General features: G+C 30.8%; 2 protein-coding genes across 2 annotated transcripts; one reads left to right on the top strand and one right to left on the bottom strand.

Moving 5' to 3' along the window:
* Positions 1 to 6,705: 6,705 nt before the first annotated feature.
* On the top strand, positions 6,706 to 8,947 carry LOC118050397 (bidirectional sugar transporter SWEET7b). The gene is made up of 6 exons (XM_035060750.2): positions 6,706 to 6,748; positions 7,422 to 7,458; positions 7,901 to 8,120; positions 8,215 to 8,373; positions 8,468 to 8,587; positions 8,693 to 8,947. The coding sequence occupies exons 1-6, from the start codon at positions 6,706 to 6,708 to the stop codon at positions 8,837 to 8,839; spliced, it is 726 nt and encodes a 241-aa protein (XP_034916641.1). The 3' UTR covers positions 8,840 to 8,947.
* Positions 8,948 to 9,165: 218 nt separating this feature from the next.
* On the bottom strand, positions 9,166 to 10,761 carry LOC118050391 (U-box domain-containing protein 45). The gene is made up of 2 exons (XM_035060737.2): positions 10,445 to 10,761; positions 9,166 to 10,095 (listed from the first exon to the last, which is right to left on the bottom strand). The coding sequence occupies exons 1-2, from the start codon at positions 10,657 to 10,659 to the stop codon at positions 9,303 to 9,305; spliced, it is 1,008 nt and encodes a 335-aa protein (XP_034916628.1). The 5' UTR covers positions 10,660 to 10,761; the 3' UTR covers positions 9,166 to 9,302.
* Between the last annotated feature and the right edge of the window lie 8,215 nt (positions 10,762 to 18,976).

Below are 18,976 nucleotides of genomic sequence, written 5' to 3'. Positions count from 1 at the left end.
TCCTTCCACTTGGTGGATGGAAAGGTTTGAGAAAAAGATCTTTTTTTGTTAGAAAGTCAAAAGAGAGAGGGGTTTAAAGGTTACAACTGGGCCATAAATGGAGGGAGTAGCCAAAAGATATCTAAATGTGACCCATTTTGACCAGCGAAGTGGTTCGACAGGAGATAGATGGAGCGCGTGATCTCTATCCTTTTTCCACCAAATTTCTTTTTCTTCTTCTTCTAAGGTTTAGAAAAAACTCTAGAATTTCCAACATTCCCCTTGTTGACCTCTACAATAAAATCTATTAGTCCATTAACGACAATAATTATAGATGATAAGTCAGAAACTTTCTTTCTTTTCAACTCTATTTGTTCTCATGATTGGAGTCCTTATAGAAAATTAAACAATTTATCATCCTCAGATATATAATTTATATTCAGAATCGAATGACTAAATTTCTTTACATATTCCCACACTAACCTATCATGCTTTAAATTTTTTAAATCTTCTTGCACTCCAGGAAGCGTTATTATGCATAATTATTCTTTCAATTCATGTTTCAGACACTTTTATGTATTAACATTGGGTCATCCAACACTCAAATTTTCCTTAGACATTGTTCACTACCATAACTTTGTGTCACCCATATGATACATCACCAAGATGTTTACTTGCTCATTTAAACTGACCTTGGTCATGCTGAAGAATTGTTCTATATCTCATGAAAAGTTATCTAACTTCTTAGAACTCCTTACTCTATCAAATGATTTTGGTTCAAGAACTTTGGGATTAAAAGTGATTGCCCTAACAGAAGTATTTGCCATTGCTTTTCTTAAGATAACAATAGATTCCTCTATAAATTATAACCTTTGACTCCATTATAATACTAGATCGATGTACAAACTTTTAGCTCTTTCAATGCTATCGATGGCTTTTTTTAACCCGTTGTTAATAGAGTGATCTTCATCCTTTTTGATTGATACTATTAAATTTGCAAGGTGTGTTAGTTTCTCACAAATTATCTCTATAGTTGTTATTATATGAAGTCAAGCCACCAAGCTTTGCAAGCTTTTCTAAAATAATTTGTACAAAATAACTCATTATTTTTCCTAAAATGTTGTACGCTCTGATGCCACTTGTCACATGGATATATTTCTCTCTTAAAATCCCATCCTCTATGTAGTAGCCTAGTCTCATTAGACTCAACTTTTCCATAACCTTTTCACTCATGTTTGCCTACAACTAAATGTTTACCATACCCAATAGATTTATCCCACTCTTATAAGTCATAAAATAGTAGAAACATACAAGTAGAAAGAAAAAAAAATGCATAAATATATTTATAAAAACTCTTTCCCAACCTTTTATTCACTCTTAACAAAAGAATATACACAAATTTATGTGTGTGTTATGCACAAAACTTGCATTAATCTTGCATGATACATAACAAAATATTACAACTTATTTATAGAGTTACTATGTGGAAGTTACAAAGGAAACCTTCCTTCCATTTCCAACATTAATTGGGCAATTTGCCTCTAATTCTCAATGAAACCTAGTGGTATCAAAAGCATTTCCAGTCATGCCCCATGTTTGTCCAACCATACTTCTATGATCTGACCATGTTCTCCTATAACTAGTTATGCTCATAACCTTTATAACCACCTAATATTCTGTTGTAACTGAAATACCTATATTGTAAACACTAACATGTTTGTGTTTAGCTTTGATAGCCCATTAATTATGCCAATGTTGAGGTCAACATGAATTCGTTGTTATATAAACTGTCTTGCAAACTGCTTGTCAATTTTTGCCACTATCGATATGGGAGCCATCTTTCTTTGGCCTTGTTTGTATAATTTGCTATTATTGTACACCTTATGCACATCTTACCCTTTAACAACATCTATCTTCAAATCAAGAAATAAACATTAATTTCCTATTAAATCCATATCCACCTCACTATATAACTACCACTCCTCTTTATTGTCGTCCATCTTTATCTCACTCAATTTATACCCACCCTTCTTCACTGCTCATCTCTACCTTAATCTATGGACACAACTCGTCCTCGTCTACCCATATCTACCTATATCCACGAACCATCAAATCCTTCTAAAAACCACTATCAAACCATAATATCGACATCCACAAATGAACCTTTATTAGTTCTCTTTAACAAAGTTATTAAACTCAGTTTAAGGCCCGAGTTTTAGGTTGGGTGAGTTAACTTGAATTAGTAAAAATGATGTTCTATTTTGTAAAAAAGTTAAAACAATGTCATTTTAAAAATGTTTTTTTTTTTTTTTAAAAAAAAGTTAAATCAGGTTTTAACTAGGTTAACTAAGTCATGAGTTGGACTCTTGGGTCGCATGGGTTTAATCGGGTCAATTCTTACTTGATTTTTTTAAAAACCCAGCCCAAGCCATGTCTTTGATTGATCCTTTAGGCTAGATAGAGTCTAATAACATTGTTAGTTACTACACCTTCTTTGCGATAACTTATAACCACTAACTTATAACCACTTTCATATAGCAAGTCATATTTGCAAATATACTAAAAAACAATATATTTTGTATATTGTTTTAGCAGTAAGAGTATGTTCTCTTTGCTACGTATTTTATGTGTTTGGATTTGTTTTTCTTTCCATGATCTCATAATGTGAAGTGTTGGAGAATATCCTAATGTTAAATTAAAGATCAATATTATAGAATATAATTTTAGATTATAGCTAAAAATAATAATAAAAATAACAAGAACAAAAACTAACACAAAAAAACATAGCTATTTTTCATTTCCACTAATCCAAAAGCATGGAAATCTTTAATTTGTTCTTTGAAGTTTTGATTTATATATATTTAGTCCTTTTTTTTTATGATTTTATGTTCCAACCCTAAACTTTATTTTCTAATGTTTCAGTCATCAAGTGTTGAGAGATGGGATATAAAGTCATCGGAAAAGAGAAAGGAAAGATAAATGGTTTGACAAACTATATTCCAAACATAAAAAGACCGATCTTGGTGTTAATTGGTTCATCTTAGAGAATCGAGCTCAATGAGGGTGGTTTTCTTTTTCAGACTTGCCAAAAAAAAAAAAAAAAAAAAACAGGTCTAGACTTGTTAAGTTTTTTATTGTTTATTATTATTATTATTATTTTGTTAGAGATTGGTTTCTAATGTCATTAGAGTGTATTTTATGGTTAGAAATGAGTTTATTAAGGTTTTTAAAATGTTTATAGGAGAAAAAAAATGTTGAAATTTGAGTATTTGGATCCAGAAACTCGGACCTTGATATTTTGGTCACAAGAGATAACTAAAAAATATTCACGCAAATTACATATCATTTGCACAAGTGAACATTATGTCATTTGTTTTATTTAAAAAACCCTTGAGCAGATAACACAGTGATTGGAAAATGTCCTTATGAATGACATGTTGTTTTTCCAAGCGAATGAATTGTCGTTTGTTTTATTTAAACAAAACCCTTGAGGACAGGCCCTCAGGCATGACCTCTATATATATAACCGTGATCATATTTTTTCAACTTAGTTTTTGGTTATTATCGTCTCTAACATCCTTTTAAATTGTTTAGTTTAGTATTTTTAAATAGTAATTAATCTTTTAGATTGTTTCTATAATTTCATAAATCTTTAAAGAGATTATTGTAATTTATCTTTGAATTTTTTTTTTCCTATTAAATTTTAGATAGATCATTTGTATTTGCATGATTCATTTACAAGAATAAAAATCACATGTACTCAGTGATCCTAATTAACCTCCAAAATATATAAAAGAAAACCTTAAAAAAAAAAAAGACAATCAAGATAAAATATTTGCATGGGTATTTATGTTTTGCTTCTTGATAGGAAGCTGGTCAACATTTCATTTTAGTCTTTAATTAGAGTTCACAATATTTTTTAGAATTTATTAGTTCGTTTATTTTTCATTTTATTTTAAAAAATGCAAACATCATCTTTTCATTTTTCAATACAAAATTTTATGATACTAAAAAATAAATCTATAATACTAGCATTTTATTTATATTATAAATTAACTTAAAATCCTATTGAGGGATTCGTATACATTCTAAAGATATATAAAACCAAGTCATTTTTAACAAAAACAAAGTAAAACGACTATTGGGATATAGTTGACTCCTTCTATTACTATTATGACTAATGGAGTTTCTTTCCAAAGTATTTCTTTCACAGTTACTATATTGTGTGTGTGTGTCTATATAATATTTTAATATTTTGAATTACTTCCTTGTTAGCTCAGGAAACATTTTATATGACACAATATTTTGAATTATTTCCTTGTTAGGCGTTCAGGAGACATTTTATACAACACATACCTTTTTCAAACACACGTGTTCATCAATTAATATTTATTTGTTTATTAATTGAAATGAATTAAAAACAAGGAAACTAAAAAACACAATAATTAATATAAAGTATGTATAAGTAATGTATTCTACATTTTTATAAACATTCAATTTAAATTTAAATTTTTTAATTGATTTTTTAAAATATTACAAATCACATCACTTGATTTTGTAATTTTATTAGTAAAGGACTTAATTAAAAAACAATAATGGTGTAAATGACATTTTTATAGTTTTGCTCTTGTAGTATTATAACTTCTTAAAGATCTAAGTTACTTTGATAAGAGTTACCATATAGATCCACGACTACTCTTCGGTCCACGCCAGGTGAATCTGCGACTAAATCTTCTCATCACTGTGTTAAATCCAAGGTAAATGGCAATATTTAGTGTGGTGTAATTTTGAAAATTTGGTACAAGAGTTCTAGAAGTTATTTCTCTAAGAGAATTAGAGGATTTCTTAACCTATAATTTCATCATGAATATTTTAGAAAAATCTTATTATTAAAACAACTATCTAAATCAAGAACAAAAATCAAATAGAAAACTATCATTATTAAAGTTTGAATTTACTTGAGTAGGCAATGGCTCTTATAGTCATTTATATAATAACATGGCCATCATCATGTTCTAAATCTCGCCATTAGTTTATAACTCAATAATTCGAATTAGGTTAGAGAAATAAAAAATATAAATAGTGTTAAATTATTGTTATTTTATGTGTTGATGAAGGATTTAGTTTAAGTTGAAATCTAATGAATATCATAATAGTGTTTAGTTACTATCCCAGAAAAAAAAAAGAAAAAGATAGAGACAACAAAGATAGAAAAAACAAAACAAAATAGAAAATACAGATAAAATTATGTTTGGTAATGCTTTATAAGATAAAGTGATTGTTTTATGTCCTATACTTTAGTTGATGATAGAAAATATAAAATAAAATATAAAAAGTTTATTTTACTCCTAGCATGTTATTATAAAATTTACATATTAAAAAAAATAATTTGAGTAAGGAAAATAATAATAAAAAAATTAGTTATTAAGCACTAACCATAAAATATAAGTACTTGAGTTTTTTTTTCTTATTTTTTATTTTTATCATGCAATATAACCATTAGATTTGAATTCAATGATTTACATTTAGATGTGGAAAACAAGAGGATACTTCATTTTTATATGGAATCAATTACCCAAACATTGAATAAGATAAAGTGATTGTTTGTCTGTCGTGTACTTTAATTGATGATAGACAATCTAAAATAAAATATAAAAAGTTTATTTTACTCTTAGCATGTGTTATTATTAAATTTACATATTGAAAAAAATAATTTATGTATTGAAAAAAATATAGTTATTAAACACTAACCATAAAATATAAGGACTTGAGTTTATTTATTTATTTATTTATTTTATTATGCAATATATTTGAATTCAATAGTTTATATTTAGACATGGAAAATGAGATGATACCTTCTTATAATAAATCAATTACCTAAACATTGGATGGTGATTTTCAATTAGATTTTAATATCCTAATAACTGCATTCAATTGTTAAACAAATCCCAAGATTAAAATTATTAATTAATTTCTTAATTGGTGTAAAAGGTTAATTAATTATGATAATCCTCTTAACACATATGAAGTATGTTTTAATCGTCTACTCATGAGTCATGACCATTCCGTGCCAGAGAATTCGTAAACTTTCCTATCTCCTAATCACAACGCTTTTATCGTGAAGGGTAGAAAATATAAAGGGATTTATTTGAGAAATTCTCGGGAACGAAGGAATACATACATATACATATACATATACATATACATATACATATACATATCTATACATTGATTCCTATATACATACATATACATATATACAGAATAAAATTGATTCCTATGTTGTAATCACAATGCTTTTATCGTGTTTATCCAGCAGAGAAGAGATTAATTAATGACGTGAAGGGTGAGAAATATAAATTAATGGATTTATTAGAGAGATATTCTTAATTGGGAAGGAAGGAGTGTATATAGACACTCCTAAATATCTCTCTAATAAATCCATGGATATATATAGAATATAATTTAATCCAACAATTTCCTTAATGGATATTTAATTTTTTGAACTACAACGAAAATCATGAGATCATCTTATCCTGTCAGTTATTCACTACACGTAAAACTCATCAACTAGGCCCGCCTCCGATCTCTCTCTCTCTCTCTCTCTCTCTCTCTCTCTCTATATATATATATATATATATATATATATATATATATGTATGTGTGTGTGCATAGGCCTCTTCTCTATCTCTCATAAAGTCTCCCTGAGATTGTTGATCTGCTAAGATGGTGTCTGCTGAAGCTGCTCGTAACGTTGTTGGGATTATCGGTATATTTTCTTTCTTCAACCTTCTGCAACCTTTCTGCCACTCCATCTGAGTATACAACTTTCTCAGATTGATTTCTCGAAAACTAGCTAGGGTTTTACGGCTTCTCTTCTGTTTCTCATGCTTCTCATACAGTTTTGATGTCTTGTTCTTAGGAATAAAAGCTTTTGTGTCGACGTCCGTTTTTTCTGATACACATTACATATATATGTTCTTGTCTTTACCTTTCTTTTTCCCTTGTAACGTTTTATGAATCTACTTTAAGGTCTTTAACGGGCATTGTTTATACGTCACAGTGGAGATTAACTTACAAAAAAGTAAAACTCATTGCATAGTTTGGAGATTAATTTTGAAAAAAGATATAAAATAGGTACAAAAATCATGAACACAATTTGACCTTTGATTCGTGTTTCTTTTCCTTCATTCTGATAAAGATATTAATTAATGGAGAATCTGGCAAAGATTGTCTAGGGAAGGGGAAGGGGAAGGGGACGGCCTTAATTACTCCGTGTACTTAATTAATTACCTCACGCATTCATGATTCTCTTTTTTTTTTTTTTTGGGAAAGATTAGGAATTTATATTGCAAATTTTATTTTCTTCAAGGAAAGCACGATTTCCCATGAAGATATATTCTTCTTTTTGTAACGTTTTTTTTTTCTTCTTTTTTTGGCAGGGAATGTCATCTCCTTTGGCTTATTTTTATCTCCAGTGTAACATCTCAGACCATCCATGTCCATTTATTATATGCATTTTCAATGTATTTATGCGTGCATGTATTAGTGTAAATATCATTACGATCATATATACATTCAAGTCCATTTATATTGCATGCATGTATGCAAAGTATTTTCAATATTCAGTTTCAGAAATTGAGAGATTTGCAAATCATTTTTCAAAGCAATATACAGAAACCATTCTGAGCCCAGCACCATCGATACCACCTTCCACACAGACACACACAAGAACTTTTTTTGTTTTTTGTTTTTTGCTGTTTTATTAACATGACAAACGCAAGCAGTGGTATGTATATATATGGTAGACAATATTAGTCGTCAGCTGCGTTTTGATTGGGTTAGTTTGCTTAGTTTGGTCGTGTGATTTTCTCTATCTGCTCGATGGGTTAACATTTGTTCGACAAAACATTGGATGCAGTCCAACATTTTATCGCATTTGTAAGAACAAAGACGTGGAAGAGTTTCAACCTTATCCTTATGCCGCGACGGTGTTGAACTGCTTGTTCTGGATTCTCTACGGGCTGCCGATAGTTAAACCAGACAGCACTCTTGTTGTGACCATTAACAGTGTTGGTCTTGTATTTGAGTTGATCTACTTGAGCATATTTTGCGTTTTTGACACGCAGAATAAGGGGCGGGTAAGTTACAGATTTTTCCCTTTTCAAGTCTTAGCTTCTAACCTTCATCAGGTGGTGACGTTTTTCTTTCTTCCTCTTTCTCTTTTGCCAGAAGAAGGTTTTTCTTGTGCTTTTTGGCGAAGTAATCTTTATGGCAGCCATTGTTGCAACCACTTTTCTAGCTTTCCACACTCATGCGAGAAGAACTCTTTTTGTGGGAGTTTTCTGTGACATCTTCAACATTATGATGTACGCTTCACCTCTTACTATAGTCGTAAGTACTCTCTCTTGACATCCAATTCCACCAGCCATGGCATGCATGCCCTGACTTCCTCTCTAACGTTCTGTGCTTTAATACATATCCACAGAAAAAGGTTGTGACCACAAAGAGTGTGGAATTCATGCCACTGTCCCTTTCATTGGCCAACTTCCTTAATGGCTGTGTCTGGACAGCTTATGCTCTCATCAGATTTGATATCTTCATGCTGGTAAATTCAATATCTGCAACTGTTCTTGATATGGATGGCTAGGCTGGTCTGAATCATAAACGAAATTGACCTAATTAACTACACGCATCAACTTGGTCTTTGCAGGTCAGCAATGGTATTGGAGCTTTCTTTGGTTTTCTCCAGCTCGTCCTTTACGCCTTCTACTACAAATCTACTCCTAAACGTGGTAGTCAAGATGTGAAGCCATCTGAGATCCAGCTCTCCGCTTCGGATGCAGCCTCCAGAGCATGAGGCGTGCAATTTGATCCGACCGACCCTGCCCTTGAAGTTCCAGTTTTTGCCTGAAATAACTTTTATTTAATCAATTGCTCTCTTTTGGATCGATGCTCGCCTTTGGATTGTCAGGGATATATATACTTCTCATTTTTAGTTTGGGTAAAATGCTGTAGTTGAGTTCTTAGGATATTTTCAAGCTCATTGTGGATTTCCATCGGTTAAAATTTCAAGTTTTGGGTTTTTAAGATCCACAAGCATGAATCCCTTTCCTAATTTCTTCACTCTCAACATTAAACAAGGCAATCAACAGAAGTTCAAATATTGGAAGAAGGCTGCAATAAAATATTTTGCCACATAGAAAGTAATAGTAAAGCGCTCGGTTCATGAGCCAATCAATGCCCCAAATATATACACAGAATTCCCAATCTCCCTACAACTAAATCAAAACCCTGACAACGTATATAGAATCAATTACATATCATGTACTGAGCTTTGCAATCATATCCTCTACTAGCCTAAGTGCTTTCGTTCCCATTACTTTCTCTCCCTCTGCATCAATTTCTTGCATAATCTGCTCTACAAGCTCACGCTTTGATTGTTTAGCTCTTGACCGATAACTTGTACAGTCCCTCAAAAGCAGCAATAGCTGTTTAGCTTTCTCCTTAGCCCTCCATGTTCCATCCACACTCAACTGAAGCAGCCCTGGAATCACACCTTCCCTTAAAATCAGCCCTCTGTACTTATCTCTGCAGCTCTGGCAGATGAGGAGGAGAATTCCCACTGCATGCTCTTTGCACTGGGGATTACCCTCTTCAATTGTTTCTACGAATGCCCGAATTGCATCTCCTGCACCAGAAGTTTGAGCCAGTGCGTTCTCTGATGAAGCAATGATATCTTCAAGAAGTGCCATCGCCTTGTCAACCAACTCCGAGGACTTTTCGTAGCTGTGAATAAGTTGAAGCAAGGTAAAAACTATACCAGAGGAAACCATTGATGGAATAATCTGATGGCAACTTGAGAGATTGTGAAGAGTTGCTACAGCGTCAAGTTTGGCCTGCATGCTAATGCTGTCTGTGTCATCATATTCTCTTCCGAGGATCTTAACAAGGACAGAGATAGCCCCCGAAGCCGCGATTGCTAGCTTGTTCGCCCCACAAGAAGAGATGACCAGGAAAGCTGCTATTACGAGTTCCGTCAGCGACTCGTTTTGGCTTTGGAGGAGCTCAAGCAGCACAGGTATCACCCCCAATTTCACGATTCGGATCTTGTTTCTGGAAAATTATCAAGTTTAATCATCTATCAAAATCTTTTCTCCTGATTCCGCTACATTTTGTTGTTCCCATCAAGAAGACTACTGTGTCTAATTTTCTGCTACCAGTGCAGTTTCGTCATTCTGGCAGGGCCAAAATGCAATCAACAAAGAGCACATACTCACACTGTTGTTCCCTACAAGCAAATAAAGAGAATTTGCCTACAAAAGCGTTGAGCTTTTTATAGCAAGCAGGCGACATTCTATTTGGTACGCAGATAAAGGTTATATATCTCTTTTGTTTGTGCACCACACTCAATATACATTGGACAAATAAATTTGAAACGAATTGAAAGGAACGATAGACTAACCTTTCATTGCCAAAGGCGAGGCTGAGCAAAGCAAAGAGAGCAGCTTCAATGGCTTCATAATCTTGAGACTGAAGCATTGAAATCAAAGGAGCAATGACCCCTCGTTCAGCCAACTTATGCCTTTGCTTAGGATTAAGGTTTCCAAGTTGAGTGGCAGCCTGAATCCTCACTTCTCTGCTACCATTGCAAAGATTTTGAGCTACAAATCCCTCCATGGTATCTCTGTTTCTCTCGTGTAACAATAATTGAGGTGCTAGCTAGTATTATATTGTTGCGTAGTGAAGTTAATATTGATATTGGTATATATTGGTGGTTGCTTGAGAATGTGATGTTAGTCTTTTGTGGGTATCCATTGTTTCATGTTGAAGCAACTTCTTGCTCTTTATTCAGCTTTTTCCTCGAATCTCCAATTGGGAAATACAACAACGATTCCTAAGAGTCTACTTTCCTTTTACAGAAGCAAGTGCCTTTTTCTTGCGGTTTTTATGTTTTTCCATCTCCATTTCCTGGAGAATTATTTCCAAATATCATGTGTATGGATCCTATTGGGACTTGTTTAGATTGATTTTGGGTCTCTATATTATTTTTTAAAATTATTGGACTTGATATTATTATCTTTATTGGCATAATGATTAAAGTATTAGTAAATTGACCACTACGTTACAAACTTATAAACATGTAAATACGGACATATGTGATCTGTCTCCAGTGATCGTGGGACCTGCTCTACCTTAAGAAGAAATTAATGAACAACGGTAATAACAGTAAAGCAAGAGAGCTTAATTTCACACAGCACAAGTTGGAAAGTTGAGAGGGATTCTGCCATGAAAGTAAGCTCAGATGACATGGATGAAAGCAGGCAGCCTCTTGTCATGAACACCATGACTTTAGAGTGTTTCTCGTGATCCAAAGATGACTAATGGGATAATATAGAATTCTTTTTCTCCAAATTGCGGGAAGTGGCAGAGAGCAAGGTAAGAATATTTAGGACTGGAACTGAAAGTAATCACAGTCACAAGACAATAATTTTTTAAGGAATTTGTCTGCTTTTCTTGAGGATCTATACGGCGGCTTTGTCTTTCGGCAGTGCCTTTCCATATGCTTTGATCACTACTCAACCAAGAACGTTGATGCTCCTAAATTTCTAAATGCAGCTCTGATCCCCACTTTCTGGTGTTTTTAGCTCAAAAAGAGCTCTGATGTTGGGGATGATTCTACTAAGAATATTGTCAATGAATAATAGCCCAAAATCAATTCATGAGACCCAAGAAAAAATAGGGTTTGTTTTGTTGGAAAAATTAAGGGAGGAGGAGGAGCAAGGAGGGTGGAGCTCAACTCCTTTTTTCACCATATCTCTCATGCAAGAGAAAACACATGCTTATCATTCAAACCACGTAAGAAAACTTATTGTGTATCACAATTACTAATTAAAAAAAAAACTTTTTACCCAAAAAAACTATTAGGCCTAACAAACTATTGTGAAAATCCACATAAGAAGGCAAACTTTTTCAATAAACCTACCACGACGAGCATCAAATAATTCCACAAGAAGATTTTTAGATGCCGCTACACATCATCAATGTTGGAAGAATACATAAATTAGCCACAATATATATCTATTCTAATAACACTAGCAACATGATATCTTTCCTTTACCAAGAAAAGAATCTTTCATTAAAAATAATACTTCAAATTCAATTCCAATAAAAAAAAACCCTTCAGAAAAAAATATGTTACTTTAAATAGAATATGCCAACACATTTCATTCTTATTTAAAACCGTGGGACACCATGCAATTACCAATTTAACTTCAATCACCTCACCAATTTATGTTATAATTTAATAGAATATAATAATGGGAGAGATTAATAATGTAAAAAGAATTTATACGTTCAATTTTTTTAATGTATTTGTTTCAAGTGCCCTTATCATTAGTTAAGGACAAAAATGTTTAGATATGTATCCATTTAGCCTATTTAACATATTTCAAATCCAAACTTGTTTACTAAACCCACTCTCATTGCTATTTTAAAGATTTATATATTAATTATTTTTTTAAAGTATTTTTTTAGTGCTCTTGTCACCTGTTAATTATGGAAATTATTAGATATGTATCCCTTTAACCTATTTAACATATTTATAATCCAAACTTGTTTACTAAACCTTTTCTCATGGCTATTTTAAAAATCACTAACCATCAACATATTATAACCAAATAACTGGAATGACATATTCATAATTACCTATCTCACTCAAATGTCATGTTAAAATCACAAAATCACAAAAAAATTATTTTTTATTTCACTTTTCTTTTTACCTTTTCATTATCACCAGGCTTTGGTGGTAACCCAATTTATTATATCTTTTTACCTTTAAAAGTGAAAGAACAAGAGTTTGATAGACAAAAAATGGTGAAGTCTAGATCATATTACAAGACCTACCTAAAATAAGGTGCTTTATATCTATTAGAAGTGCATCATATTAAATCGTATCATGGTAGTCTAGGAATTTAATAAGAAAAATACATCTTTATTTGATTACAATTAAAGTGTTTTTAACACAATAGACAATATATGGCATAGAGTTAGGAACAAAATTTAGGCCTAAACAAGTTACACTATCATAAGATAATGTATTGATATAACTCTCACTATCTATAATGAACTTATAGTTTCTATCCCCATATTAATATAGGTGTAAAATATATCAATCCTTTTTAAATCTTTAGTTTTTTTAGGGTTGTGTGAGGATATATCTAACTACACTCAATCTAGTTGTCCTAAATCCTATATTGTTTTGCTCAATTTAAGTGAATAAAGATTAAAAAAAAAAATATTAGCCTAATAAATTAGGACTATTTTTATCCTACTCATCTAGATCCTGAAAATTCTTGAAACCGGGTTCATATACTTGATCACTATAGTTATCCTCTTTACCGACATTCTCTTACTCTTTGATAAACTAGCTCTTGTTGGTATAGTTGACTATGCAATAATCAAAACTATAATATTTAAAACATTAAACCCTTGAATTTATTTTAGACACTTCACTGAGAACACATTTACCTTTGTTTTCCTTAGAAAGATAGGCAGTATTGGAATTAGGTTTACGTGGTGAAACACCTAACAAATAATTATTATTTCTAAAAGGAGACCTAATAGGGATACTATGGGGTTCTTGACTTTTGATCAACTAACTCTTCATTATCAACTTGCAGTTTTGCATTAAGGTATAAGCTTGGTCAAGGATAGACACATCTTGAAGTATAATAATTTCTTATAAGATCATCATTTAAACCCTTATAAAACTTACTCGGAGTCATTACTACATCTTCCCTAATAACTCATCTCATCCTATACTTATCAAACTATGCCATATATTTTTTGACAAACTTATTTCATTGTCTAAGATTATTTTATTAGTCTAAATGATTTCCTTTTATAAGGTCGATGTAGGTATTTCTCTTATAGCTTCTGCTTCATTTCAACCCAATCAATAATTATAGGTTCACCTTTCCTAGCTAAATATTCTTTAACTCTTTTCTAATGAATTTGGGTGGCACCATTAAATTTCATCTTTACAAACCTTACATTTTGATTTTTAGACAAGTTATACCAATCAAAGAAATGATCCATGTAGTGAATCCACCTAGTTAAAATCCATGGATCAAGATGATAATCAAAAGTTCAAGTTTTTTTTTTGATATGTTTCATAACTCAATAATCAGGATCCTCATAAATAAGGTGACCGTGATTGTGGTTATATTAGCAATATCTTGGGTGAACTGGCATTTAATAGTAATGATGGTTATTCCTAGAGTTGTAGTTGTTTTTTTTTTTTTAAAATGTCTTTAAGGGTTAGAAAAGTTGGTCTATGGGCTTAACTCTTCTAGAAAGGTCGGTCTCTTCAGCTCTAATGAGTTGTAGTTGGTTTTTTTTTTTTTTTTTAATGTCTTTAAGGGTATTTCTAAAAATTGGATCCATGGTAAATATAAACTTAGGGTTAGAAACTAGACAACCACTATATAAATGCATGCAATATTAACCCAGGACTATAAATGAGATCACAAATAAATCTTGCATGTAAAAACTCAGTATAAAAATAAAGTTAATATTTATTTACTTATTTCTTTCAAATATTAATAAAAATCAAAATATACTAGGAAAATCATAAACATGAAATGTTAAACCATAATTGCCACCCATGATAAACTATAAAAATCAGATATAGAATAAATTCATTGCTTGAAAAGAATTCTTGGCCAATTAGACATTTTGTTGCTACTTGGTATTTTAATCAAACAAGAAAACTTCTTTGATTAAATTTCTTCAATAATGTTGCAAGCCTTCTTTAATAAAAGCCCATGATTTTAAATTTAAATAAGCCTAGGACGTGATGGATCAGGCCTTTTTTGTGCAACAATTAAATTAATTAAGCTTTTATCTTCACTTGTTAATGCATCCTTGAAAATCACCCTGGCTCAATTATTATAAATAAACTCATTAAATACATTTATAATTTTCATTGCCTTTGACCTTGTAATTGATCTAATTGGAACTTGCAATGGATTTTTTGATGTTGTTTTCATCATATCACTATCTTTATGTTGAACTTAGTTTATTTTTATATTAATGAGATCATTAGTTTTTATCTAAAACTCATGCCTTATTATATCATTTATTTATACTTGTCATTTCTTTCTTTATTATTTGTTTATTCCCTACACTTTTTGCTTTCAAGAATCTTTAAAGCAATCAATCTTTAAAATTTTAAAATCATTGTATTAGACATATTTGACCTAGTTTTGATGAAACTTTAATTGCAATGGATAAGAAAGAATAGAAACAGGGTGACTTTAAAGATTTTACTATGGTAGTGTAACAATCGGAGTGTGCTTTTAAAACTAAATCAAGAAGAGTTAGAATTAGTAAATATAGACATTGATGAAGACAATAAAGAACTAAAAGTTAGGACTCTAATATCTACTAAGAAACATAACTTGGCTATCTTTTTAAAATAATATACAAATATGTTGGCATGGTTTTGCGTAGATATGCTATGTTTAGATATAGATATCGTGATACATAAACTACCATTGATGCAAGGCTGCAAGCTGGTGAAGTAGGAGCTGAGAAGAATAAGGTTAGACATATTGATCAAAGTTAAGAAAAAGTTGTGTAAAAAGAAAGAAAGAAAGGTTAGGCTTTTAAGTAGCTGAATGTCCTTAATAGGTGTTAAACATGGTGGTAGTTTCTAAAAAAAAAAGATAACAAGATTATAGTGATCAGGGAACTTTTGGATAACTATGAAAAGGAATTACATTGAATACATCAGGAAGTGTCATAACGGTAAAATATATGGTGACAAGATCAATATACCTCCAACACCTTTGTTTAACATTGTATCTTTTAAGCCGTATTTTATATGGGAACTAAATGTTATTAGTTTAGTCAATCCTAAAGCATGCAATGAGCATCGCTTTGTTCTAGTAATAATCAACTACATCATCAAATGGGTGGAAGCATCATTTTATACTTGTGTAACCTAAAATGTAGTTTGATGATTTATTGAGAAAGACCTCCTATGCCGATATGGGTTCACCATATGCAATGATAAAAAAATAATGATCAAAACTTCAATGGGAAAATGATTTTTAAACTCTGTAAGAAGTGAAGGATTAAACACTTAAACTCCTTCCTATATAGGCTGAAAATGAATGGTGTTATAGAGATAACTAACAAGAACATTAAGAAAATGCAGAAGTTAGTTGTTACCTATAAAGACTAGCATAAAATGCTTACCTAAGCCTTTTATACTTATCACATAACAATAAGAACATCTACATGAAAGCATTGATGAAAACAAAGTTAGAATAGTCGGAATAGACCAAGTTATGTTATGAACAACTAAGTATGATCAATGAGAAGAGATAAACTACTATTTACACTTATCAACATCTTAGATAGGTTACTAATTGATTAATATGAAACTAAGGCTTCCAATGAAATGAGGATCCAACCAAGATGAATTTAAACGTAGAGAAATGGAATTAAGAAAAATAAAAGTAAAGGAGATAAAATAGTGCAAAATAAAAAATAAATGGACATTTAAAAGCTTTTAACCTTTTATAATTATATATGCAAGAAATTTTAAATATGAAGAAGTTAGCATTAATAAAGAACATGTAGATGATATGATGTGAACCCTATAGCTATAAGAATCTACAAACCCATAATCAAATTGATTTCCTCGCAATAAATCTAAGATCATGTTTGAATTTGAGCTTTACCTAGCAGGGACCTTATCCTGAAGAACCAAGACTTTAAAGAAGACCACCCCCAATCTACGCCTATATCAAGATTTGAACGAGAAGTATAAAAAACACTATGAAGATTGATAAATCATTCAATAAGTTTGAGTAATTCAATTAAGAATCAAAGTATGAGAATCACTTACCACACACAGAGCACACACAATATACAACAGCTTTCTTATTATTGTCAAAACTCAATAAAATCCTTACACAAGAATATTTATATGTAAACTCTAAAACTAATGGATCAGACATGCACTTAATTTAAATAAAGCCTGAATAAGTTAAAATTAGATTTAAAATAATAAAAATAAATAAATAAATAGTATAATATTATTTTCCACTCCTTGTCGTATATGATAGTGAAAAATATCCAATACAAATAATTGTTGAAGAATCGTTGCTGAACAAAAGCCTTAATGCCTTATAAAATAAGAATTAATTTATGATCAATTAATTCTTCTTGTTTGTTATGGAATTCATGTAAAATAAGTAAGCCAAAGGCTGCAACATAATTTCTAAATAGTATTAAGAACTCCTTGTAGTGAATGGAATCCATAACTCTTTATAAAACCATTTTTTTCCACACTTTGATGGCAAATTTTAGGTTCAACTTCAAACACTTTGTTCTCTATCTTATGAATAAATTAGCAAACCTATCATATATAGTTAGAAAGTTAAGGATGTCTAGTTTTCAACCCAATTAGAATCACATCCAACCTTATCTTTTAGCTCCATATATGACCTGAAAAGTAGACTAAGGTCCAAATTGATATATTTGAACCTTTTTAACCCAAATCTCTTGACTTAGCACATTGAACTCTTATTGGATCCACTTAATTTTAGGCTTTATAACAAAACTAATGGACACTCCTAATGAACCCTTTGATGTCATCATATATGATTGGTAAAAAAATATGATTTGCCTTTAAAAAAAATTAAAGATGATTTCTTTTTTATTTTTATATTGAGATAGAGACATATTGGATCAACCTAGGCTTCACAACTTAACCTACCAAACCTATGACTTGGATCAGGATTCTACCAAGTTTAACAACTTTGATTTTTAAAAAATATTTTTTACATAATAATATGATAACAAAAATAGACACTCGTAAAATCAAGCACCAATTAAACACCAAGACATTTGTTTGAGGCTGTGATAACCTTATAAGAAGCAAATCGAAACAAATTATAAAGATAAATTCCAAATCAATTAAATGTTAAAAGATGAAATTGAAAAAAAAAGGCAAAAAAAGAAATCAAACAAAAGGAAAAAAATGGAAGATGTAATCTATTAAAAAAAGAATAAGAAAATGAAAAAAAAGGGCCTAACCGAGTGGATCAACCTTGAAATCTCTCGACCAAATTCCTTGCCTAGCTTGGGTTGAAAATTAACTCGCGTAGGAGTTGCCCTAACCTAACCCAACCTACTTGGTGGGTCTAAAGAGAACTGAAACAACTTGTAAAACACATTGTTTGACTTTGAAAGAATTTGAAGATGAAATTTTTTTAATATTGAGATGGTGATGTATTGAATTGACCCAAATTTCCCTGCTTAATTCCTCAAACCTGCAATCTGGATCATGAACTTTACAGAGTTTAACAACTTTATTTTTTAAAATGATTTTCACTTAATGATATGATAACAAAAATAAGCGCGTAAAATTAAGCATTAGCAAAATGTCAGAACTTTTATTTGAGAATGCGATAACCTTATAGAAAGCAAACCAAAATAAATTGTGAAGACAAATTCAAAATCAATGAAATATCAAAGAAAAAAATTGAAGAAAAAAAAAAGTTAAAAATAATTAAATTGAAATAGACCCTTAAAAATTAAGTATCAACCAATTGTGAAGATATTTATTTAATTAAGACAATGGTAAAATTATAGAAAATAAAATGAAATAATTTATAAAAAATAATTCAGAATTAACATTATTAAAAAATAAAATTAAAAGCTAAAATGATTCAATTGAGAAAAAAAAATTAGATGATAGAATTTTTTTTTTTAAAAAAAAAAAGAGAGGGGGGAGCTCCTTCACTGTTTATATAAACAGTGAAGTAGCCGGGTAAAACACCAATTATTTTAGTAAAGTAAGTAATTCTATTTATTAATAAAAGCTTTGAGAATACCTCCACCTCCAAGTGCATGCCAGGAGTATCCATAGCGACAAAGCACAAAATATCATTTCTTATACAGTCTCTACTAGGGGGTC

Source organism: Populus alba, chromosome 16, assembly GCF_005239225.2.
Source record: "Populus alba chromosome 16, ASM523922v2, whole genome shotgun sequence".
Taxonomy (NCBI): Eukaryota; Viridiplantae; Streptophyta; class Magnoliopsida; order Malpighiales; family Salicaceae; genus Populus; species Populus alba.
Note: the sequence above shows the minus strand (reverse complement) of the source record. Positions and strands in the feature narration are given on the sequence as shown.